The sequence below is a fragment of the Ornithorhynchus anatinus genome, chromosome 5, assembly GCF_004115215.2.
Source record: "Ornithorhynchus anatinus isolate Pmale09 chromosome 5, mOrnAna1.pri.v4, whole genome shotgun sequence".
Taxonomy (NCBI): domain Eukaryota; kingdom Metazoa; phylum Chordata; class Mammalia; order Monotremata; family Ornithorhynchidae; genus Ornithorhynchus; species Ornithorhynchus anatinus.
The window spans coordinates 18,088,342-18,114,363 of NC_041732.1; the positions used below are offsets into that span (position 1 = coordinate 18,088,342).

A 26,022-nucleotide genomic window follows, 5' to 3' on the forward strand; every position below is an offset into this window, starting at 1 on the left:
TGCCGAAGAATGGCACTACCACGTGGTAGAAGCGATTGCTGGGATGTTGTGATTAGGGAGTTTGGAGCTGATGGGGGAAGGCTTGCTGGGGGAGGGTGGATTTTAGGAGGGCGTTGAACGTGGGAAGAGCTACGACAGATCGGACACGGGACGGGAGTTCCAAACCCGAGGAACAGTGTGGGGTGGGAGCGGAAGCGGGAGAGGCAAGAATGGGGTCCATTTAGCTCAAGAACAAGAAGAGTGGGCCCTGGGTTCTAATGCCGACCCCGTCTCCTCTCTGCTGTGCGACAGTCACTTCACTTCCCCAGGCCTCAGTTCCCCCGTTTGGAAAATGGGGATCGAGACTGTGGGCCCCATGTGGGTCGTGGAGCCTTGTCCAACCTGATGAGCTTGCGTCTACGCCAGCGCTTAGTACAGCGCCTGGCATATAGTAAGCGCATAACAGATAACCTTTAGGAAAGGAAAGCAGGTGGGTCCGGAATTGAATATTGGAAAAAGATTCAGTGCCAGAATTCCCCTTCCAGCTGGAACTGCTTCCAAGCGGATGCTTTAGTTGTTGTTTGGCACTGAGTTGCCTGGACCTCGTTTATAAAGCGGGGATCGAGACTGCGAACCCCACGTTGAGCAGGGAACGTGTCTGTTTTATTGCTCTGTTGTACTCTCCCAAGTGCTTAGTACAGTGCTCTGCGCGCAGTAAGCCCTCAGTAAATACCATTCACTGTTACGGACTCTGTCCAACCCGATTACCTTACTTCCGCCTTACGTGTGCCTGGGCCTGGGGGGCCAGAAGGGCCTGGGTTCTAATCCCGGCTCCGCCACCTGTTTGCTTAACAAGTACTATTATTATTATTCTTATTAAAGTAGAGGACATGTCTCACGTTACCATCTTATTCCCCCTTTGCACTTGGAGTAGCGAGGCGTCTTGTTTTGAGAATGTTGTTAAGCGCACACCGTGAGCCTAACGCTGATCTGAGCCCCGGGGTAGATGTAGGCAAATCCGGTCGACACAGTCCCCGTCCCACACGGGGCTGCCAATCTAATTAGGAGGGAGAAGAGGACAACTGAAGGGAAGAGAAGCGAAGTGAGTTGCCCAAGGTCCCACAGCAGATACGTGACAGAGCAGGGGTTAAAATCGAGAGCTTCTGACTCTCGGGCTCCGGGTTCTTTCCACTGCGTCGCACTGCTTCCTCTCCTAAAGGGGATTCGGTCTCTTTTGAGGCGAGTTTTAATTTCACTTCCGGTTTAGAAATTTGGCCTGGGAAGAACCGAAAGAGTCAGCTGGGAAATCCGGGCGCGGAGCGAGGCCTAGTGTCCCGCCGACTACGCATCTGGCAGTCGGAAGGACCGGGCTCCGAACGCCGCTCATCTGCTTTGTGACCTCGGACAAGTCACTTCTCTGGGCCTAGGCGACCTCATCTGGAAAATGAGGATTGAGACTGTGAGCCCCACGGGGGACAGGGACCGGGTCCAACCTCGTATCTACCCCAGCGCTTAGGGCGACGCCGGGCACAATGTGAGTGTTTAACAGACGCCTCAGTTATCGTGATTATTACATATGAGGTGGGGAGGGTCGGTGGAGAGCCTGGAAACCGGTCGCGGAGAGTCTTTGCTTGATGCCGAGGGCAACGGGATGGCGATGAAGGCTCTTGAGGAGCGGGTAGCGAGCCGCCTTCCGAGAAGGTGGAGAGTGTGGGGTGGAGAGTGGAAGCGGGTAGAGGTCGGAGGCCGTTAAATAAGCCAGTGCAATTATCCAGCCACTCCTCACTTCAGATCCTCACTGCTTTCCCAGGAGGGAGAGGGGGAGAGAGAATGAATACGTGTGCGTCTCTATCTCTTCCTCTCTCCCTGGGTTCCAGTGTATGGCTCTCCTTGCACCCCAGTCAGAAGAAAGAAGAAAGAGAAAAGTATTTATTTAGTGCTTGCCCTGAGCAGAGCGCTGTGTATTACGTGCTTGGGAGGGTACAGTACACCAGTAGAAGAGCCCCATGTGGAACAACCCGATCCCCTCGTATCCTCCCCAGCGCTTAGAACAGTGCTTTGCACGTAGTAAGCGCCATCGTTAAGAGCACATCCCCTGCCCACAACGAGCTTACAGTCTAGAGGGTCCCGGTCAGCGTTGCCTTCTGCTCTGTCAGTCTCTCTCCGGTGAGCGAGGTTTCACGGCTGCCGGGCTGTAACCTCTAGTCCGTAAGCTCGTTGCGGGCCGGGAACGCGGCCGTTCTGTTGTCCTCTCCCAAGCGCTTAGTCCAGTGTTCTGCACGCCGTAAGCGTTGAGGAAATACGACGGACCGATTGACCATGGCGTCGTGCAGGGGCGTGATGAAGCTCGGCCAGGGTGAAGGGGCTGTGGTATATGGTTATGCTAAAGAAGCAGCCCTGCCTAGTGGGTAGAGCACAGACTGGGGCATCAGAAGGTCTTGGGTTCTAATCCCGGCTCCGCCACTTATCAGCCGTGGGCCTTGGAGCAAGTCACTTGACTCCTCTGTGCCTCAGTCACCTCATCTGCAAAATGGGGATTAAGACCGTGAGCCCCACGCGGGACACCCTGATTACCTTGTTTCTCCCCCCCACTCCCAGCACTTAGAACAGCGCTTGGCACGTAGTAAGCGCTTAACAGATGCTGTCATTATTATTAGTTACCCTCTAGGCTGTAAGCTCATCTCTGGACCGTGAGCTCTGTACTTTAAGTGGGCAGGGAATGAGTCTGTTTGTTGTAATATTGTACTCTCTCAAGCGCGTAGTAAGGTGCCCTGGCACACAATCGAATGAAGTAGGCTCTACGTCCTGGGTGCTTTTAAAATTATTCAGTCAGTGAAATCATCTGAGCGCTAACGGTGTGCAGAACACCCTATTAAGCTCTTGGGAAAATACAGTCCAACAGAGTTAGCAGACACCTTGACAGTCCAGAGAAGCACTAACTGTGCAGAGCACTGTACTAAATGCTCGGGAGAGTACAGTGCACCAGAATTAGCAGATCCGTTCCCTGCCCATAACGAGCGGACAGTCCGGAGGGGGTGATGGAAATTCAGTTGTTATTAGTTAAATAATAATGACGGTATTTGTTAAGTGCTTACTACGTGCCAAACACTGTTCTAAGCGCTGGGGTAGATACAACGTAATCAGGTTTACAGTGCTCGGCGCATAGTAAGCGCTTAACAAATGCCATCATCATCATCATTATTATTAATGCCCGTTTTCCAGATGAGGGAAGTGAGGCCCAGAGAAGCGAAGTGATTTGCCCAAGGGTCACCCAGTGGACAAGTGGTGGAGGCCGGGATGAGAACCTAGGTACAATGCTAAGCGCTTAGTATAGTGCTCTGCACATAGTGAGCGCTCAGTAAATACTATTGAATGAATGAATGAACCTATGCCCGGATGCCTCAGCCCAATCGTAGTGTGATGTGGAGAGGGGGAGGGAACTCTCTTTTGAATAATAATAATGGTGTTTGTTAAGCGCTTACTATGTGCAAAGCACTGAAAAATCTTATTTTTTGTAGGTGGGTGAGTGGGTGGGTTTACGATCTTTTCAGCTCTTCTTGAATGGAGCCCCCTTGGGCCTCCATGATTTAGACAAGTTTGGAGAAATTGGAGAGGACTCAAGAAGATCAGTGGAAATAATTCAAGGGTAGATAGAATTTTAGTAAAGCGTTAACTCGAAAAGGTTCTTCTCTTTCATTTTCATCTGTCTGAGAATTCTCGTGTGTCATCTTAAGGGACCAAAACATATTTTTTCCCATTTTTTTCTTTCAGGAGAGTTGTTTTAACCCAGAAGCGCTCATCTGTCCCTGAAGGGTGAACGTCACCACAGTTTGCCATGCCTGCTGTGGCCTCCGGACCTAAAGACCTCTACCTCTGTTCTTCACTGAAAGATCTTAACAAGAAGACAGAAGTTAAACCAGAGAAAATAAGTACCAAATCGTACGTATGGTTTTTTTTAGAGCATACTTTGCAAAGCGACCCCAGGTTTCAATGTTTAAAAGCCAGGGGAGCCGGGCAGTTGGTTTAGTAGTAGTTGAAAAGATAAGCAGTTGGATAAATGAAGTGACAGCTCTTGCCTCTTGGGTTAATGTTAAGCTTCTAATATTGGAGGGTGAGTATTTTTTAAAAGGTTCAGTCACGCACAGAGTGATTCTAGAGTAAACTGAGTATTTCTGGGGCTGGGGATCCTTCGGGGAGAAATAAATCGACACCCAGTCGAACTCTGTCAACCAGTGGTATTTAATTCCGTCAGTCAGTGTGGTATTTACTGAGCGCTGGCTGCGTGTAGAGCACTGAACTAAGCACTGGGGAGAGTACAGTGCAACTGAGTAGGTAGACATGATCCCTTCAATCAGAGGTATTTATTTTTTTGAACGGTATTTAAGTGCTTACTATACAAGCTAATCAGGTTGGACACAATCCCCGTCCCACTTGGGGCTCACAGTGTAATCCCCATTTTACAGATGAGATAAATGAGGCTCAGAGAAATGAAGTGACATGCCCCGGGCCACACAGCGGATAAGCGGCGGAGCCGGGATTAGAACCCAGGACCTTCTGACTCCCAGGCCTGGGCTCCATCCGCTAGGTCCCGCTGCTTCCTTTTTGAGCGCTGACTGGGTCACTACTAGGTGCTGGGGAGAGAGCAGTCCATTCGAGTAGGTGGATACATTCCCTGCCCACAAGGAACGTACAATCTGGAGTTCTTTTGTTGTTTTTGACATCTCTAACCACGAAGAGTAGAACTTGGTGACCAAAAGGGAAGGCCAGTCAGTCAGTCCTGTTCATTGAGCGCTCACTGTGTGCCGAGCACCGTACGGAGAATGTGGGACAGTACGATGGAACAGTAGAGAGACACCTTCCCTTCCCCCACAAGGAGCCTACAGTCTAGAGGGGGAGAAGGACATTAAGAGAAATAAATAAGTTACAGAGATGGACATAAGTGCTGGGGAACCGGGGGCAGGGGTGAGCAGAGGGAGCGAGTTGGGGCGACGCGGAAGGGAGTGGGGGACCAGGGAAGGAGGGCTTAGTCAGGGAAGGCCTCTTGGAGGAGGTGGGCCTTCAGTAAGCCTTTTTCGGGGCGGACAGCGAGTCACTGTCTGTCGGAAGGCGTCAAGCCGCGGGCCCTGCCCTACAGTGAGAGCCAGGAGAAGCCCTCGGGATTCCCGTGCCGGGGCGGGTTTTGGGTCCGGCTGGAGGTCTGCAGTGGAAATCAGTTTCACCGGTTCTCCGTCGTCAGTTCCCGCCTCCGTCAAATGGGGATAGAAAATGTCTCCCTCCTATTCAGATTGTGAGCCGCGTGCGGGGCAGGGACCGTGTCCAACCTGATTAGCCCATATCCACCCCAGCGCTTAATTCAGTGCCTGGCACCTAGTAAGCACTTAACAAATAGCACAGTTACGATGATGATGCTGATGAAATATATTTTCTAGGTTCTCTTTGGCTCTAGAACAGTGCCTGTTCAAATGCCATTTGACACTGGTAGAAACAAACACCATTAATAAAAAAAGAAAAAAGACTGTGAGCCCAATGTGGGACGTGGACTGCGTCCGGCCCGATTTGCTTGTGTCTACCCCGCCGCTTAGTACAGTGGCTGGAACATAGTGAGCACTTAGATACACGTAGTATGATGGTGATATGAAATATATTTTGTAGGTTCCACTTGGCTCTATGTAATTGTTGTTTCTCAATTTCAAGTTACGTGCAGAGTGCCCTGAAAATTTTCAAGACAGCAGAAGAAAGCAGATTGGATCGTGATGAAGAGAAGGCCTATGTCTTATATATGAAATACGTGACTGTGTATAATCTTATAAAAATAAGACCCGATTTCAAACAGCAGCAGGTATATTCCATTTTATTGTTTTCTGTGCTCAGGGGATGTTTACCTGAAGGAGTTATTTAAAGATCTAATTTTTATGAATTTTAGATGGAACCTTGAGTAGCAAATTGAGTCTCTTATGCTCTACGAGAATTAGGGAAAGCAACTCAGATCTTGGTCTGGTTTTATATTTTTATAAAAATAAAAAAAGCCCCAGTAAATGTGAGGAAACAAATTGGCACCCACCTGCAAATTCTGTCATCTGTCATTTTGCTTTCTATCGCAATGGACCTTTGCCGTCCGCAACCAAAGAATGACGCTGAATGGCAAACTCCTCACCAGGCACGTGAAACGTTTATGGATACGTTTCCCTACGATAATCCTTTTCCAAGTTTCAGAGTTCAAGCCCTGGAGTTTCTGGTGGTCTTGCTTTTTTTAAAAAGTAAAAAGTTTATTTTTATAACTTCTAAGTAGGTTCACATATCCATCAAACCCTTTTGCATTGTTCACGGTCAGAGTTAGCTCTCTGTGATGGGTAGGATTGAGTTCTCTAGCCAGTGGATCCGTGCCCTCTCCTGGGAGCAGGGAGAGGAAATTCAGATGGGGAAGGGAAGGGAACCGTTGAACTGCCGCAGGGATAAATAAGGTGAGGTGACAGTCCACGGGAAAATGGATTCAGGGCAGACGAGGGAGTTGGCAGGGTGCTGAGGATCAAGAAGCTCCAGAGCCGAGGGAAAATATTGACTGCAGGCTGCAGGTTCTTGCCCTGGTATTCTAGAAAAAATGTGCATTATTCTTTGCCTCCAGGGTTGGGTTGCCTCAGTTAAAGTGAGACAGACTTTTTTTTTTCCCTCCCAAAACAACCCATTTCATAAAGCTCGATGTTCTAGCTTGCCATGCAGAGCATCTTAGCAGGAGGAGAACTTTTCTGACTGTGATGTGAGGATTGTCGCGTGGATCTACCTAATGAATAAAATGCCCCAAAGGCTCAGAAGATATCCTATCTGTTCTCGACGCTCGTATTTTGCTTCAAATTGTACTGGGTTAGGTTCGAGGACCTCCGAGGTTCTGAGTGAAATGTGTTGCCACCAAAAATCTCGTATGAGTTGTAGAATAGACAGTAGATCATTAATCTTTCAGGGCCAGAGCCTCAGGTTATTTATAAACTGAAAAAAGTGGGTAGCAAATAGCAGTCTTTTTGTAGGATTTTGTAGTGCAGTGTCTGTTGTTATTCAGTCAGGCCGTGGTTAAAGAAAGAAATAAGAGAAAACCGTGATGTGATCTGTCAGCATGAAAAGGTCATAGAGAGTGTGATGTACAGGTTCTAATGAATGAATTATTGCAGTAAATTCGCTGCAGTGACCCGAAAGGGAAGATGAGATTTTTTCACCAGCTTTCCTCGTGATTGCAATATTCTTTTAACTGCATCCGATTTATTAATGAAAAGGAGAATACTAATCGGTCCTCCGCTGGGCTTTTAGACAGGTGGGACAGTAAATGATTGTTTTAGGCTCAGCTAGTAATAATTCTCCAACTGACAAGATTGTTCAAAGTCCTAGATGTTGGTCTTCTGTAACAGGAGTCAGTGGTGGTCAGGGAAGTAGGTAGCTTTTATGAACCGGGAGTTGAGTTCAGAATAATAATAAAAATGATGGTATTTGTCAGCGCTTATTCTGTGCCAAGCACTGTTCTGAGCACTGGGGTAGATATAGGGGTCACAGGTTGTCCCAGGTGGGGCTCAAAGTCTTAATCCCCCTTTTACAGAAGCGGTCACTGAGGCCCAGAGAAGTGAAGTGACTCTCCCAGAGTCACAAAGCTGACAGGAGGCAGAGGCGGGATTAGAACCCATGACCTCTGACCCCCAAGCCCCGGTTCTTTCCGCTAAGCTACGCTGGGAGAGTATAAAAGAACAATGTAACCGGTGCGTTCCCTGTTTGAAAGTGGAGTTGTAGTTCTGAATTTCGATTAGAATGTCTCCCTGAAAGAAAGCATTCCACACGATTACGTCTTAAAATATAAAACGTCTTAAAATATAAAACCCAGGCTTTTAAAACCAACGTTTTTTCCGCTGAAGCAAAGAACAGCTCATAGGTAAATTTAAGGAAGGGTTTTTGTTTTGTTTTTTAATAATAATAATAATAATAATGCAAAAGCATGTTTTTATGGTAACCTTGAGCCATTATCTTCAGAACATTTTGTAGATTATTTTAATCATGCATTTAAATAGCTATATTTGGGGTTTAAGCGTTGGAAAAAAATCCAACTTTCATGCCTTATTTAAAGTAACAGTGCAGAATCCCAAGAGATTTTACTGTAAGGACGTAAACGTTTTTCTCATTTTAAAAATCGTAGTACTTGTAGAATTTCTGTTGTAGATCGACACTGGACAGTACTAACATTCTGGGGTGGTTTTCCTATAATTTTAGGACTACTTTCATTCAATACTCGGACCTGCAAACATCAAAAAAGCTATCGAAGAAGCCGAAAGACTCTCTGAAAGCCTAAAACTCAGGTACAGACATTATTATGAACTCTGCAGAACAGCGCTAATAAAGTAGCCGAAAGCATCTTGAGAATCTGCCCATCGGCCGCCAAACCGGGTACCCCAGTACCCCGGATGGGGTCGGGGGTCGCTCTGCCAGATACCTCCATTTATAGTGACGGCATTCATCAAGCGCGTACCGTGTGCCTGGCACTGTGAACTGAACGCTAGGGAGGCGAGCAGATCGGAGACGGTCCAACACTGCGAAGCTTAAGAAAGAGGAGGTCCGTATACCTTATCCCAGGTTTGCAGTTGAGGAAACCGAGAGACAGCGAAGTTGAAAGTGACCCGCCCCAGGTCGGACGGCAAGCGAGCGGCGGACGACCGACCCTCGGCCCGGGCTGGTTTCGCCAGGCCTCTCGCTACCTCTGAGAGAACTGGGACCCGTTGGACTCCGAGCCGGGACTAGCCCAAAACTCAACTCCCGTAGCCACGGGACCCCACTTCTCTTTTTGAGTTTTATTTCTGGTATTTACCCTCATCCTCGCGGTTTACGTTGCTTTCGTCGTTCCCGTTGTTTTATCTCGCCTCTGTCTCCTGCCCCGCTCTCCCGACTTTATTCTCAAGATCGTCAGCCCCCCTGAGGGCCAGGGCCCGTGTCTGATTCACACCCTTGTCCGTCTTCCCCGGCACTTTTTACGGCGTGTGGTGTAGAACCGGCGCTTGATAAATGCTATCACTAAGACCGCCACCTCCTAGACGTCACGTTGTGATATTAGAGCAGGGTCACGGCTCTGGCTCACCTTACGCACAGCACAGCACCGTGATATTGCAATAATAATAATGGTGATACTTGTTAAGAACTTACTGTGTACCCGGGACTGAACTGAGCGCGGGGATCGATCAGAGCAGATCAGGTTGGACGCAGTCCCTGTCCCCCATGGGGCTCACGGTCTTAATCCCCGTTTGACAGATGAGGGAACTGAGGCCCAGGGAAGTGAAATGACTCACCCAAGGTCACAGAGCAGACAAATGGGGGAACTGGGATGAGAACCCAGGTCTTTCTGACCAGCAGGCCCGGGCACTAACCACCAGTCCACGCTGCTTCTCATTGATACGCTTTCCCTCTAGACTGTAAGTTCATTTTAGGCGGGGACTGTGTCACCAGCTCTGTTAGATTCTCCTCTCCCAAGCGTTTAGTGCAGTGCTCGGTGCACGGTAAGCACTCGGTAATACCATTGATGGATTGATTGAGATCCCATATTGACTTCATGCTGTTTTCCTCTACTCAAAACCATCAGGGCCTTGTCTTGGCAGTATTTCTTGGTTTGAGTTATAATAATAATACTGTCGGTATTTGTTAAGCGCTTACTATGTGCAGAGCACTGTTCTAAGCGCTGGGGTGGATACAGGGTCATCAGGTTGTCCCACGTGAGGCTCACGGTTAATCCCCGTTTTACAGATGAGGTAACTGAGGCCCAGAGAAGTGAAGTGACTTGCCCACAGTCACCCAGCTGACAAGTGGCAGAGTCGGGATTCGAACCCATGACCCCTGACTCCCAAGCCGTGGGTCTTTCCAATGAGCCACGCTGCACTGTCATTACTCAGGAATGGGTTTCACGTTGCTTCTTTATGTCCCAAGTCTCGGTTTAAAATAAAGCACCAACTTTATGATTTTTTGAAAAATGAGTCCATTTTTCAAGCTAAAGAACAAGCAAGTCCTCGTTGAGCACAGACGTTCATCAACTGAAGAAATAAGAAGTAGTAGCACGGCAGAGTGCTACTAGGTAGCTCATCTGTAAGATGGAGGTTGAGACTGTGAGCCCCACATGAGATGGGGACTCTGTCCAACTCAGTTTGCTTGTATAATAATAATTATGGTATTTGTTAAGCGCTTACTACGTGCCAAGCACTGTTCTAAGCGCTGGGGTAGATACGAGGTAATCAGGTTGTCCCACGTGGGGCTCGCAGTCAATTCCCATTTTACGGATAAGGTAACTGAGGCACAGAGAAGTGAAGTGGCTTGCCCAAGGTAGTTAATGTAGGTAGTTAATACTGTAGGGGAGGTGCTGACCAGAAGCAGAAAATCCACCCCAGTGCTCAATTCAGTTCCTGGCAGATAGTAAGCGCTTAGCAAATACCATAATAATTATTATTGCGTGATTTTGGTAAAAAGTTATGTCCTTTAAAAGGATGTCCTTTCCAATCCCTTTCTAATGATTGTCAGCTCATTGTGGGGGGGGGGGATGTGCCCGTTTATTGTCGTATTGTACTTTTCCCAAGCGCTTAGTACGGTGCTCTGCACACAGTAAGCGTTCAGTAAATACGAAAGAACGAATCCCACGCGTCGGTTCTGGTTGGCATACGCAGACGAAGACCGTGAGCTCGTCACGGACGGGGAAGGCGTACCCTGATTCTGCCGCTGCGAACTCCCCCAGACGCTTAGCACAGTGTCCCTCCAGGGCTCGCCGAATAGAATCGATTGATCGAGAGGACGATGCGAGCGGAGGCGTGGTTTCGGTTGCGGCCCCTCGCCGCCACTCTTCCCCGCCTCTTCCCGAACCGTACCTCAGGTACCGTCGCGTGTACCGTGCTCTGCGCCGCTTGGGGCCTGTGCGCCGTCCCGGCATTTTAATGCAGTAAAATAGGTGGCCGGGGTGTTAAGCGTTCTGGGAGTGACGGCGGGCGGGTCTCGGTGCCCTCCGGAGCGCCTCGTACGGCGCTCTGCGCCCAGTGGGCGCTCGATAAATACGATGCAACGAGATCCCTTCCGGTGCGTTCGGAGGAGTCCGCGGGTGGCCGGAGCGGGCGGAGGTGCTCAGAGGGTCACATCCCCTGTTGTGCCGGGGGGCTCGGCGTGGCTTTTCGCCCAGCGCGTTGGCAGATGGGACCGGTCTCGTCCGCAAGTGCCCAGATTTTCAGCCCCGCGTCACCCCGATGTGCTCCCTTTACTCACCCCCTCGTGTCCATGATTTCTTTGGTTCAAGTCTGCCTCCCCCTCTGGGTGGTGAGTGCCCTGTGGGCAGGGAACGTGTCTGTTATATCGTACTCTCAGAGTGCTCAATACAGTGCTCTGCACACAGTAAGGGCTCAATAAATACGACCGATCGATCGATGGCTGTGGGGTTGTGACCGGGAAGATGGCGGATCAGCCAGAGCGGCTTTCGAGTTCTAGCGCTCTCTGTCTCTCCCTCCCCTCCTCCTTCCCCCCTTTCCTGTTCACCCTCCCTCCCTTTCCTGCCCTACTCTTTTGGCATTTAAGTGCTTACCACAACCCAGCACTGCGCTAAACACCGGGGTAGGTGCAAGCTAATCAGGTTGGACACGGTCCCTGTCCCACGTGGGACTCGCCGACTTCATCCCCGTTTTACAGACGAGGTCACCGAGTCACAGAGAAGTAAAGCGACTCACCCATGGTCACAAAGCAGACTAGTGGCAGAGCCGGAATTAGAACCCAGGTCCTTCCGACTCCCAGGCCCGGGCTCTACCCACTAGACCATGCAGCTTCTCATTTTAAACCTTACACTCACTTGTGCTCTCTCCTTTAACCCGCTCCGTGCCATCACAGCTAGGAGCCTGTAGCCCGTAAGCTCGTTGTGGGCGGGGAACGAGCCCAAACAAGTCGTCTTGTAGCGTACTCTCCCAAGCGCATAGTACAGCGCTCTGCACGCAGTAAGCGCTCAGTAAATACCGTTGATTGGTTGGTCGCCCACCCAGGCCTTGAATCTCTCTCTTCCCCTCCTCAGCCTTCGCTTCCTCTGACACGTCCAACCGTAACAAGAACATTGCTCAGATCTGTGTCCTCGTCTTTAGATCAAGAGCTTGCTGTGGGCAGGGAATGTGTTTGTCCTGTTGTCCGCTACCAAGTGCTTAGGACAGGGCTCTGCACACAGTAAGCGCTCAAGAAATACGATTTAATGAATGAAAGAATGCAGGCCCCACTAATGAACTCTCCTTCCCCGCGTGGGCACCCTTGGGTTTGGGCTAGGACCCCAGAAATCTGGCCAGTCGGGAATCCTGGCTGGTGGCTCGGGTTATTTGACACGTTACACTTGGTCGGCCAGCAAATTTCATGGTTCCTCGGCTGCTCAGAAACACAATTCGGTTGTCAGATGCTGTCTGCCTCTGAGGTGTGTGCTTTTTAGCTTATTTGATTCTTGTGGGTTTCAGCTCATTACTTCTTGTGGAATGCTTTTCTCTCTCTTAAGCGCTTAGTACAGTGCTTTGCACACGGTAAGCGCTCAAGAAATACGATTGAATGAAACTGCTTAGGGCCGCTGTGCCTGACTCACCATAGCACCTCTCTGTTTTTGCCGACCACACAGAGGTGGACGGGGGAGTCTCATGCCCACGTCGATTCCGTTCCGCACCCCCGGCACTGAGAGCAGAAGAGTGAATCGTTGGACTCCGTCAATATTTAATAGGCCGTTCTTTGTAGTATAGGTCTTAGTACTGTTAAGTAGTTTTGTTATAGAATGCATTTGTGTGACGGAACACTTGGAAAACTTAAAAAGTAATGACTTTTTAATGCAAATTGGTAGAAAAGTGTAACCATCCATAAATGAAGTGCTTTGGTTCAGGGTTTCTGTCCTTCAGCTCTTTGGACTGTGAGAATATATGATTTTGGATAGGAAGGCGAGGTAAATTGTTGAAAAAGGGTGTAGGAAGACCTAGACCTAGAGATAGTGAAAGGGGACAAAATGCAGTCCTGCAGAAATTCCTTTTTTATTGGTCTTGACTGCTTTGAGGTGATGGTGGTTATTGAACATTGATTTTGAATTTCCGTTTGCCTGCTGGTTGCTCTACAAAGTGTGGTCACGTGTTAGCATGTAAACGGGATTTCTCGACTTTCCTGGGGACTTCCCTAATCCAGACAATAGAAAAGAAGCAGCGGCGTGGTCTAGGGGCTAGAGCATGGGCCTAGGAACCAGAAGGACCTGGATTCTAATCCCACTTCCCACTCTTGTCCGCTGTGGGACCTTGAGCAAGTCACTTCTCTGGGCTTCGCTGACCTCATCCTTAGAATAGAGATTAAAGACGTGAGCTGGAACTTGGACTGTGCCCGACCTTACCTCGAATCTACCCTGGCGCTTAGAACGGTGTCTGGCACATAGTAAACGCTTAACAAATACCATTGAAAAACAGCGCTTGCTCACTGCGATTTCTTCTGCTATCCTTTGGGTAGGCATCAGGCACCTGGGCCTTCATGCCGAGATCACTCGAGCAAACCCCCATCCGTATGGTTCGCCTCAAAGGGTCACCGCCGTGACCCCCCTAAAACTCAGGATGTCACCGGTTCTCTGGCTGGCAGTGGACTGGAGGATTCTACCTCTTTTCTCCTCGAGAATGAGATAGGAAGCAGGAGGAGAGGAAACATGCTTCCTTCTCTGGCCGACCCTTTCCGTACTCCTTTTACCGGCTCTTTCCCTGCTTCCCACTCCCTAGCTGGTTGTCCCTGAGAAGCGGCGCGGTCTCCGTGGATAGAACACGGACCTGGGAGTGAGAAAGACCTGGGTTCTTATCCCAGCCCCGCCATTCGTCTGCTGTGTGACACTGGGCAGGTCACTTCTCTGAAGCCTCAGTTCCCTCATCTGGAAATTGGGGATTAAGACTGTGAGCCCTACGTGGGACACGGACCGTGTCCAACCCCGTATCTACCCCGGTGCTTATTACAGTGCCTGGCATATTATATATATATATAAGGTTCTTTGTGGTTCCCCTCTTCTCACTGTACACTCATTCCCTCGGGGGGTGGAGGGGTCATCCGTTCTGACGGCTTCAAGTACCGCTTGTACACGGGCAGTGCCCCAAATGTACCTCATTCATTCATTCAGTCGTATTTATTGAGCGCTTACCGTGTGAAGATCACTGTACTAAGCGCTTGGGAGAGTACAGGACAACAATAAACAGAAATATTCCCTGCCCTCCACAATCTTACAGTCTAGAATGAGAATAATCTTAGAGGTATTTGTGGAGCACTTACTGGGTGCAGAGCACTGTACTAAGCGCTTGGGAGAGTACAACACAACAGTAAACAGGCAGTCGGAAGGGGAGTCGGAAGGACCTAGGTTGTAATCCCAGCTCCGTCACACTTGCCTGCTGTGGGACCTCGGCGAAGTCACTTCACTTCTCTGGGCCTCGGTCACCTCATCTGGAAGATGGGGATTAAGACTGGGAGCCCCACGTGGGTCGGGGACCGCTTATGTCATGATTTGCTCTTTCGTACCCCAGCGCTTGGTATGGGGCCTGGCGCATAGGAAGAGCTTAAATACCACAGTTGTCTTTATCAGTTATGGTTAAATGTCAGTAAATTGTGTGAGATTGAGCCCCAGCTTTGCCATTAACTTGTTTTTAGGGCAGTGAGACGCAGACAGAACGTAGGGGACTTCTGCTTTGGAAAGTCTTATTAAAATTACGTGAGATTCCCGACGTAACCGTTATCCTCAATCCCTGGCGTCTGACACCCTAGCTGAATTTATGCGGGCACGGGCACCCTTATAAAAACAAAAATCAAAACTTAGAAAGCCCGTCGAGTTTCTCACGGGAAAAGCAGAATCACTTTGAACGCAAGTGAACACTGTGACCCCAGGAGTGGATTTCAGCATTTAGCACGGACCCAATTCGCCTCCCGTGTATTTTGAAACTCTCTGAAAAGTCATCCACCCTCCGAGTTGTTCTGAGAAGGCGGGAATAAAGATCGGTAGGTCTGAAGCTTGGCAACTCTCTGCTCCTGGGCCAAACTACAGTGCTCTCACCAGTTGTAAGGGCTGAAAAGCTTGTTGGCCAAGTCAGGTGTGATCGCTTCCAGTGCCCCAAATTGTCTGTTACAGGAGATGGAGGATTAGCAAGTCTGAATCACCAAGGTACCAAATTTGCTGCCCTTGATTCCTTAATCAGATCAAATGAATAAAGCAAAAGGAATGACATTTCACATACCATTCGTAGGAGAAGCAGCGTGGCTTCGTGGAAAGAGCACGGCCCTGGGAGGCAGAGGACCTGGCTTCTAAATTTGGCTCTGCCTCGTGTCTGGTCATGTGTGACCATGGGCAACTCACTTCACTTCTCTGGGCCTCAGTTTCCTCATTTGTGAAACGGGGATTAAGACTGTGAGTCCCACGTGGGACGGGGACTGTGTCCAACCTGATCTACTCTAGCGCTTAGAACAGTGCTTGGCACGTAGTAAGTGCTTAACAAACGCCACAGTCATTATGATGATGATGATGATGATGGTCATTTACTATGTTCGCATGACTTTGGACAAGTGGACGTGGAGACACACGCGTCTTCCCAACTCTGCTTTATTATACCCTCACGAGCTCTTGGTACAGCACTCTGCACACAGTGAGCGCTCAATCAATACGATTGATTGATAGACCAGTTCACCTCAGCTTTTAGGAGCAAATGCTACAGCTTCATTGAACCAGTTGAGCAGAATATTTCTGGACCAGATTAGGCCTGCCCCATTACGAGGGCCTAGCAGTAATGGGCAGTTAACGCTATCTCCCTCTCTTATTTGTTCACTTTTTATTCATTTAATTACAGTACTTTAAAATCCTTCATTGGCTTGTATGGGATTGTAGTGTTGCAGCCGTATGGTTCGACTAGAAGCCTGAAAATTGGAATAAGGAGTGGAACCGAATAAAGCTGAGATCCCTTTCGGTTTTCTTCTTTTCGTTTCTCATCCCTAATAACTCACCTCCTTTTTCAGAGAGAAAAATCGGGGCCGCCCTTTGTCGGGGATTTTTGCGGGGGAATCGTTTGAACATTTCCCACCCAGAGCCAGCTGCCGAATTTGCGAAACTTGGATTATTTTCCTCACAGAGAGAGAAAGGAAACTGAAGCAGAAGTGCCAGTATTAGAAGGGAAAGCCAAAAGAGTGTTGAACAGCTTCAGTTTGAAGGGGATGAATATACTCCCAAGGTGTTTTTTCAGCACTACCTAGTTCCCGAGAAAAAGCTGATGGGGAATACGGCTCGAAAGAGAACACCATCGGCATTGTCGATTTTACAGATTTAAACTGGGGATGGGTGGCAAGTGAAGGGTTTCACGGCAGACGCTAATTTTTCGGGACCCTGGAGATCCATCTACAAAACTCCGATTGTCACGCCGGAGACAACCTGACTTCTCTTTTCCACTAGATATGAGGAAGCCGAAGTTCGGAAGAAGCTCGAAGAAAAAGACAGACAGGCAGAACAGCAGCTGCAGCAGAAAAAGCAGGAAACAGGAAGAGATGGTGGAAAGGCGTCAACTAAGAGTACTTTGGAGAACGTATTGGACCCTAAAGGCAAAAGTCAGAAGGTATTTGAAATTTGTTAACTGAAGGAATTGGCCAGGTCTCTGAGACTGTTTTTTTTTTTCTTTTAAAGGCATTTTGAAAATAATAATAAGAATTGTGGTCTTTGTTAAGCACTTAGTACATGCCAGGCTCTGTATTAGGTTCTGGGGTTGATACAAGCAAATCATTTTGGACACAAGCCCTGTCATTCGTTCAGTCGAACTTATTGAGCGCTTACCGTGTGCAGAGCACTGTACGAAGCGCTTGGGAGAGTACAGTGTATCAATAAACAGACGCATTCCCTGCCCACAGAGAGCTATCCCACCTGGGACTCCCAGGCTTCGCCCCCATTTTAAAGATGAGGGAACCGAGGCCCAGAGTAGTGAAGGGACGAGCCCGAGGTCCCACCGCAGACAAGTGGCAGAGCTGGGATTAGAACACAGATCCCTCCCACTCCCAGCCCCGGCCTCTGTCCACTACACGACGCTGCTCGTGGAAAATCGCCTCAAAGCAGTGTTCGTGGTAGAATCAGCTAGGCTCCGGAGGGGATGAGAAGCTCGCCAGAAAATTGAAGAAAGCAGTAGGGCGGAAAAGACGTGCGAGACAGAATTGACCAGAATTCAGAAGAGACAGCGGTGGGATCGGCAAGGTGGTTGACTAATATATTGTAATGCAGATCCATGAATTGTCATTTGATCTGTAGGTAGAGTCAGTGCCTTAATGCTTTCTCCGTACTCTGTACTGGTAGATCCGTCTTATACAGCGCTGGGCCCGGTCTGATCCCTTACACTTTCAACAGGATGAGGAGGTTTGGGGGAAGGTCCAGAGAAGAGGTCATAAAGGGTTCTTGGGGTGGGAAGATGCACTCAAGAAAAGTTACAAGGGATGTTTCTCCCTGGGGACGAGAAGGTCAAAGGAAAAACTAATTGTTGGCCTCCGGGAGTTGTAAGGGAGAGGATGCCGACCGCGGAAATGAGTTTATAGCCTACTCTCCTAAGTCCTGAGTTCATTGCTCTGCATGCAGTAAGCGCTCACTACGATTGATTGAGCAGGAGAGGGTTTGGACAGGAAGAAAGACTTTTTGGATATCAGTCGACGGGGAGCCGGGGAGAACCTGCCGGCTTAATGGCACATGGAGGAGGGGGCCGTCACTTAGTTGGACGGTTGCCACTTGGCGAGGGATATTATAAAACCCGTTGGGACAGAAAGTGAAGGTCTTTTCCCAGAGAGGCTGGAATTCCAGCCGTGTGAACTGCCGTGAACGTCCAGGTCGGAAGGACCGGTTTCTAGCTCAGGGAGAGCCGTTCTTTTGACTTGAAGGGCTGACGATGTTGTTATCGAACATTAGCTTTAGGGAAATATCGTGGATTTTGGTCTGTACGGAGAGGGAACCCCGATTGTGTCTCGTGTTCAGGATACCCATGTCTCAAGTGGGACCCGCCTACTGAGGGAAGAGGTTAGGATTCAGAGAGCCCTTCCCAGCACGGCCGTCAGCCCCAACAATGGCCCCGGGCCGGATATCGGATCAGCGGACGGGTCCTGTTGCTTTTCGTGGGGGCGGGGGGCTGTCGCGTCGTAAGATGCCGACAGCAAATTATCAGAGCAGTCTCTGGGTACCCTGGTGGGGAAACGTTTTTGGAATGTGGAAGGCCGGTGACCTCAACGACACAACCACTCCGGCAGGTGGGTTGGAGAAATCCCGGCTGTGGTAGATGGCGGGAAACCATGACCCAGTGCAGATGAGCTCTTTTATGGGGGAAGGAGGATGTTCCTGGGCTCCAGCCAATAATAATAATAATAATCATGGTATTTTTTAAGCATTTACTAGGTGCCAAGCACCGTTCTAAGCGCTGGGGTAGATACAGGGTGATCAGGTTGTCCCATGTGGGGCTCACAGTCTTTATCCCCATTTTACAGAGGAGATAACTGAGGCACAGAGAAGTTAAACGGCTTGCCCACGATCACGGGGGAGACAAGTGGCGGAGCCGGGATTAGAACCCACGCCCTTTGACTCCCAAGCCTGGGTTCTTGCCACTAAGCCACGCTACTTCATCCCCCGACCCCACCAGCCGAGACACCCCCCAGCCTCCCCCCGCCCAACTCTCTACATTCTCTGAGGCTTCACCGCACAAAACACAGTTTAAAGTGACGAGCCAAGGATGTCATCTAAGTTTTGGGCTTCTTAGTGAGAAAGGGGGAGTTATCTCCCGAGATGGGAAAGTTTGAGGGCTCAGGGAAAGATGAGTTCTGTCGTAGACCTGTCGAGTTTATTGAGGTTCTTTCATTCGTTGTCGAGTGCCGACCGGGTGCAGAGCGCTGCAAGACAGCCAAGGGGAAATGTTCCGGAGCCAAGGGAAGCTGTGGGATTGTGGATCGGAGGGAGCTTTCACGGACAGAGAGTTTCAGGAGGCCTCTACATAGATATGGTCGCTCAAAACCCACGTAAGCGAATGACATCTCCGAGAGAGCGAGCTTAGAAGGAGAAGTGGAGGGGCCCCGGAACAAGCCTGGGAGGGCACCCATCGTAAGAGGTCCAGACTAAAATCCGTCTCCCCCTCTAGACTGTAAGCTCGTTGTGGGCAGGGAACGCATCCTTTATATCGTTCCATTGGACTCTCCCAAGCTCTGCACACAGTAAACGCTCAATACCTTCGACCGATTGAGAGGCAGAGGAGTCCTGTGAGAATGAAACTAAAGGATAGAACGATCAGGGAGGTCGGAGAACTTGATCACTCCGCAGCAACTGGGGCCCGGTAGCTTTCTGGAGGAGAGGGGAGAGCTACAAGGAGGTGAGTGATCTTGCAGGACTACCGGGGGAGTCCTTTGACCTGACTCTAGAGGGGTCAGCGTCTTATTTGTTCCGTGTCCCGCCATTCGTTTGTCCATTCGGTAGTGTCTTGTGGAGATTGTGGAGGGCTGGGCCCTTATCTGTTCGTACAGCCCTGTCGGGCTAAATGGTTTGGGGGTGGCTAGACTAGCCAGAGCTAAAACCAAAGCATTTACAATGCTCTGCACACAGTAAGTGCTCAGTAATTTTTTTTTAATGGTGTTTAAGTGCTTACTGTGTGCCAGGCACCGTCCTGAGTAGATACAAGGTAATCAGGTTGGACACAGTTCCTGTCCCCCATGGGGCTCACAGTCTTCATCCCCATTTTCTAGATGAGGGAACCGAGGGAACCGAGGGAACCGAACCAGAGAAGTGAAGCGACTTGCCCCAGGTCATCCAGCAGACGAGTGGCGGAGCCAGGATTAGAACCCCGTTCCTCTGACCCCCAGGCCTGTGCTCCATTAGGTCGTGCTGCTCTTCCAAATAAATTGAACTCGATCGATGGAGTTAAGGACTATTCGGAGCAACACCTAGCCAGTCCCACCTTAAGATCCGGGTTGGGTCAGTCAGCCAGTTGTATTTATTGAACGCTTACAGTTTGCAGACACTCTTCTAAGCCCTTGGGAGTCTACACTAGAACAATAAAGAGACACATTCCCTGCCCACAGCGAGCTTACAGGCTATCGAAGTGCACCGCCAGAACTCACAAATCCAGTTAAGTATGGAATGCTGATAGTAACTGTGGACTGGAAGCCCAGACTAAGTACTGCAAGCCAGACACGTAGTGACCCCGACCCCTTAAAGAGGGCTCGTAAATGTTCCGGGAAAGACATTGCTCTAAAGTCATCGCCACCGATAGCCTTACGTGAGCGTTCGCGGAGTAATGATGCCGAGGGGGTGGCACACAGTTAATTAAGAAACTAACAGCTAGCTAAACTACACAGACCATCTCCAACCTGATTAGCTTTCACCTACCAGCCCTCAGTAAAGTGCCTGGCACGTAGTGCTTAGCTTTCATTCGTTCAGTCATGCTTATTGAGTGCAGAGCACTGTGCAGAGCGCTTGGGAGAGTACCGTATAACAATAAACAGGATACATTCCCTGCCCCCAAGCAGCGTACGGTCTAGAGGGAGAGAGGGACATTAACAGAAATAAATGAATGACGGATATGTACGTAAGTGCTGTGGGCCTGGGAGGGGAGGTGAATAAAGGGAGCGAGTCAGGATGACGCAGAAGAGAGAGGGAAAAGAGGAAAGGAGGGCTTAGGGAAGCCCTCTTGGAGGAGAGGTGTGCTTTCAATAACAAAAACCATTTTAAATTAAAAAAAAAAAACCACAGTCGCTGGTCTCCAAGAATTAACAGATCCTTGGTTCCTGAGAATCGCGTCTGAACTTGAAATATTTTAAGTCAGAACCCGAATTCCCGTAGGAATGAGAGAGAGAGAGAGAGAGAGTGTGTGTGTGTGTGTAGGGGGAGAGGGTGTTGGATGTCTCCGGAACTAAGGTCACATACTGTATTTCTACCTAAACAACCCAGAATTGTGTACTCACTCTATTAGTGAGTGATACACCTTCCTGAATATACTGATTCTGAGTCAGAGGGGTTCTCTACTGCACTGGAAGCCAAGTGGACGCTTGGACCCTCCCTTGCAGCGCTTCATAGATCATTTTAAAACTGCTTCCTGCTTTTCCCAGAGAGTCTTGCATCCTTCCACCAGAGACTTACCAGATACCATAGCGGGTGAGAGGTGGGTGCTCGGAATTCCGGACGACCCCTCTTTAGTGGTCTCATCTGTAAAACGGGGATTAAGAATGTGAGCCCCCTGTGGGACATGGACTGTCCCTCGTGTCTACCCCAGCGCTTAGAACAGTGCTTGACACATAGTGAAGCGCTTAGCAAATGCTATCATTATTATTTAGTGCCCCGAAGTTCCACTATTCACGGTCTTTTTATTCTCACTGATAACGCAATCACATGATCAGTTATGTGAGGAGTGGGTTTAAAGTTCTCAATTCTCCCGAGAAACAGCCTGTCTTAGTGGAAAGAGCACGGGCCTGGGGGTCAGAGGACCTGGTTCTGTTCCTGGCTCCTCCACCTCTCTGCTCTGTGACCTGGGACAAGTCACTTCATTTCTCTGGGCCTCAGCGACCTCATCTGTAAGATGGGGATGAAGACCACAAGCCCCACACGGGACACGGACGGGGTCCAACTCGATCATCTTGTATCTACCCCGGCTCTTTGTACGGTGCCAAGCACATAAGAAGCGATTAACAAATGCCAGGATCGTGTTACCATTTTTTCCAATCAATCAGTGGTATTTATTAAGTGCCGACTATGTGCAGAGCACGGTGCTAACCGCTTGGGAGACCATAGAACAGAGTAAGTAAACACATTCCCTGCCCACAACGAGCTTACGGTCTAGAAGGGGAGACTGACATATGAATAAATAAATTACATATGTGGAAATAGTGCACATCTTGTCTTGCCCAGGCAGACGCCCTAGTTTCTCATCACATTCTGTCCGATACGCAAGGAGAAAGCGAGCAACCGGGAGAACTAACTGGTTTTGTACTGGCATTATTAATATTACCGCTGAATTCACTCAGTGCGTTATTTGAGGGAAAAAAATAATTAAATGCAGTTCCATTGTTATTTTCTGATGATAATGGTGGCTAAACAGTTCTGCCCCCAAACTGTGTTCATTCACTCATTCAGTCGTATTTATTGAGCGCTTACTGTGTGCAGAACACTGTACTGAGTGCTTGGAAAGCCCAATTGGGCAACAGAGACAGGCAATCCATGCCCAGAACGGGCTCACAGTCTAGAAGGGGGGAGCCAGACATCAAAACAAGTAAACAGGCATCAATATAAATAAATACAATTATAGATATGTATTCATCAAAACAAGTAAGCAGGCATTAATATGGATAAATAGAATTATAGGAGTGTACACATATACACAAGTGTTGTGGGACGGGGAGGGAGGTAGAGCAAAGGAAGCTTGTTGGGACGATGGGGAGGGGATGTACGTTTCGCCTCTTCAGATTATCGGTTTGTCTTGTACACCCGAAACATTAGTGATGTAGATTAGGGTCGGACATCAGCAGTCTTACCAGATGCAGACCGATTCCAGAAACGAGACAATTAGAGGGATTTAAATGCCACTCCGTGTAAACAGAAGCCAATTCTTATAAATGGTGAGCTTTTATTCCAGAACAGTGCTCTCAAATTGTATTGTAGTAGGGCAGTTGAAGCAGGCGAAATAGCTATTGATTTTAAACATGAAATGGTTAGGGTTTTTTTTCCATTGCAAATTTAATTTGAACTACCCCCTTAATCTTTTTGGAATCTCAGTGAAGTTGTCGATGGCCTGGGAAAAGTTTCTTCTCATCCCTTTTTTCGGTATAGAATTGCTTCCTTGTTTTCTGACAATTCGGCAGAACAGATGATCTGTAAAATATTCTTGTTGTAGTCCCACGCTGCATTTGAGGCATCAGGTGGAAAAGTAAACAGGAAAGCTAAAGAAAGAGCCAACGCATTCTGTGTTAAAGCTGGTCAGATTTCCAGCCTCCCCTTAGCAGCCAGATGTGTTGCGTGTGCTGTTTAGCCTTGGTTTTATAAAATGCCTACCACCTACTGTTTTATTTTCTAATTACCTGTTTCTTTGGAATAGATCAATGGGGAAAAGAAGGAAAGAAGTGAAAAAGTTGAGCAAGGTCAGTGAATTTTGCATTGTTCACCCAAATCGGTATCCATTGTTCGACTCTTCTGTTCCTTTTTTTTCTTCCCATACAGTTTTCTCTTTCTATCAGAATCGGGTCAACGCCTCTAATTAAGTCAACTCGTTTCACTGGTATCTTCCATTCAAATCCACTTATTCAAAACCCTGATTGTCCGGGCCCCAGATAAGCACACCCCCCCCCCCCCCCGACCAACCCCAGGTAGGGAGGACCCTCCGGGTTGCTGGCGACCGAGGCTTCCCTCCCCTCCCAGGGGACTTTCAAGGCTCTTAAGGTTTGGGAAGACCGCAGCAGCCCCCCTTTTCACCATCGCCCCAACAGTCACCGAGGCCCGTTTCACTGTAGACGCCATCGCGTCGCTCCCCCGCAGAGCCGTGCCATCTCTCGTTCCTTCTCTTCACCTCTCGCCGCCGCCCCATCCCGCCTCACCCTCCTTCACCTTCTCTTTTTGCAAGCCTTCCGTTGTCTGCCTTTTCCGTCAAGGACCGATTTTGCTGTCCGTCTCCACCGTTTAGACCCTGAGCCCGTCGTCGGGCAGGGATCGCCTCTATCTGTTGCTGAATTGTACATTCCAAGCGCTTAGTACAGTGCTCTGCACGTAGTAAGCGCTCAATAAATGCGATGGAATGAATGAAGGAACTACCTTCAGTAAGCGCTCGATAAATACGGTTGACTATTTGTTAAGCACTTATATTGAGTGCGGAGCCCTGCACTGAGCGCTTGGGTGAGTACAATATAACAGGCACATTCTCTGCCCATCATGAGCTAACAAGTGGAGAGGATTGACTGACTGACCGCCTTTTCCTCTCCTCCACTTGTCTACATTGATCCTCAGGAACTTCCATGCCATATGTGCGGTCTCCACGTCCCACCGACCAGCCGCTCCCTCTCCCTTCCCAAATTCCCCCAGACTTCCTTCTCATAATTTTTATTATGAGAAGCAGCGTGGCTTTAGTGGCTAGAGCCTGAGCCTGGGCGTCAAAAGGACCTGGGTTCTAATCCTGGCTTCGCCACTTGCCCGCTCTGTGACCTTGGGCAAGCCACTTCTCTGGGCCTCAGTTCCCTCATCCGGAAAATGGGGATTAAGACTGTGACCCCCTGGGGGACAGGGACTGTGTCCAACCTGATTCGATTGTATCTACCGCGGCGCTTTGAACAGTGTTCGATGCGTAGTGAGCGCTTAACAAATACCATCATCGTTATTATTCCTATTATTTTTACCTGTCGCCACTCACAAGTTCACCGAGTTGGTCACACACTAGATCTAATCATCACTAGGCTCCACGCTGGATCACATCTCACCAACTCTGAAATGCCGTTCTTTCACCGGATGCCAAAATTCCAGTCACCAGACCGGTTTCTGCCGCTTGCGATTCACCATCATCCTTTTGGTTTTTTTTAAATGGTATTTGTTAAGCGCTTACTATGAGCCAGGCACTGTACTAGATGCCAGAGTCGATACAAGCTAATCAGGACGGACACTGTCCGTTATCCCACATGGGGCCCACGGTCTTCATCCCCATTTTCCAGATGAGGGAACCGAGGCCCAGAGACGTGAAGGAACTTGCCCGGGGTCACCCAGCAGACGCATGGCGGAGCCGGTATTGGAACCCAGCTCCTCTAGAATGCTTTTGCACCACCACTGCCCTTCAGTTCATAGTGATGTATGTACTCTGTTCTTTAGGCACCCCCTCCTATCTGTAAATCATTACCAATCAATCTAATTTAGTGAGTGACCTCTGCGTGCAAAACACTGTACTAAGCGCTTGGGAAAATACAATATAAGAGAGTCGGTAGAAACGTTCCCTGCAATGTGAATATTACCCTCGCGTGGGTAGGGATTATGTCTCTTACATTCACCGCACAGACTTAGTAGAGTGAGCTGCTTACAGTAGGTGCTCAAAATTGGTTAATCAGAATTTTAAAATTCCCAAATTAACTCTTCTTAACCTCCCTTCAAGCCTCCCTTTACTAACCTGCCCAGCAGTGAATGGGTGGGCTTGATCCTCGCGTGATGCCATCCTAGCCTACAGCCATTCAAATCATTAAAAACCCAAAGCACTAAATATTTTAAAATGAGTATTACTATACTGGGTAATACAGTAGCCTGACAGACATTCAATATTTCTTTCATTATATCTCATATACATCAATATATCTTTCTTAGGATGGGTGTAACATGATTGACGTGACTTTTTTTTTTTTTTAATTCTGGGAAGGGGGTGCACATTCAAATTGGATTTATTTCTGTTCCAGATTCTATATCCCAGGGAGCAGTCACAGCGGAGAAACTGTTCACCATGATGATGGATAAGAGCGTCAGTTTGATCATCATGGATGCCCGCAGTTTGAAAGATTTCCAAACTTCCTCTATTGTCAATTCTCTCTGTGTCCCTGAGGAAGCCATCAAACCTGGGTAGGTGAATGTGGGAGACGGAAAGCCGGAAGGGCAGGGGAAACCTCTTAGGGACCCGGTGAAACAGAGCCTCGGGCGAGCCCGCCTTGCGGTGAAAACTGGCAGTCGGCCAGGCCTGATGGCTTGGGAGGTGGAGGACGTGCCTTCTAATCCCACCTCCGCCACCTGTCTGCTGTGTGACCTGGGGCAGGTCGGTGTTTGTCAAGCACTTACTACGTGCGGAGCACTGTTCTAAGCGCTGGGGTAGATACAGGGGAATGAGGTTGTCCCACATGAGGCTCACAGTCTTCATCCCCATTTTACACATGAGGGAACTGAGGCACAGAGAAGTGAAGTGACTTGCCCACAGTCACACAGCTGACAAGGGGCGGGGGCGGGATGCGAACCCATGACCTCTGACTCCCAAGCCCGGGCTCTTTCCACTGAGCCACGCTGCTTCTCTAAGTCCCTTCGCTTCACTGGACCTCAGTTACCTCATCTGGCAAATG

The 26,022-nt window shown here is 49.1% G+C and overlaps 1 protein-coding gene across 1 annotated transcript in view; it reads left to right on the top strand.

Moving 5' to 3' along the window:
- USP8 (ubiquitin specific peptidase 8) overlaps positions 1-26,022 on the top strand; it is a 55,407-nt gene that overhangs the window by 6,393 nt on the left and 22,992 nt on the right. Inside the window, exons 2-7 of the mRNA XM_029065390.2 lie at positions 3,751-3,918; positions 5,674-5,818; positions 8,221-8,306; positions 16,415-16,574; positions 23,052-23,094; positions 25,375-25,534. Of these exons, the coding sequence (XP_028921223.1) occupies positions 3,815-3,918; positions 5,674-5,818; positions 8,221-8,306; positions 16,415-16,574; positions 23,052-23,094; positions 25,375-25,534 (698 nt within the window). The 5' untranslated portion in view covers positions 3,751-3,814. The remainder of the gene's footprint in view (positions 1-3,750; positions 3,919-5,673; positions 5,819-8,220; positions 8,307-16,414; positions 16,575-23,051; positions 23,095-25,374; positions 25,535-26,022) is intronic.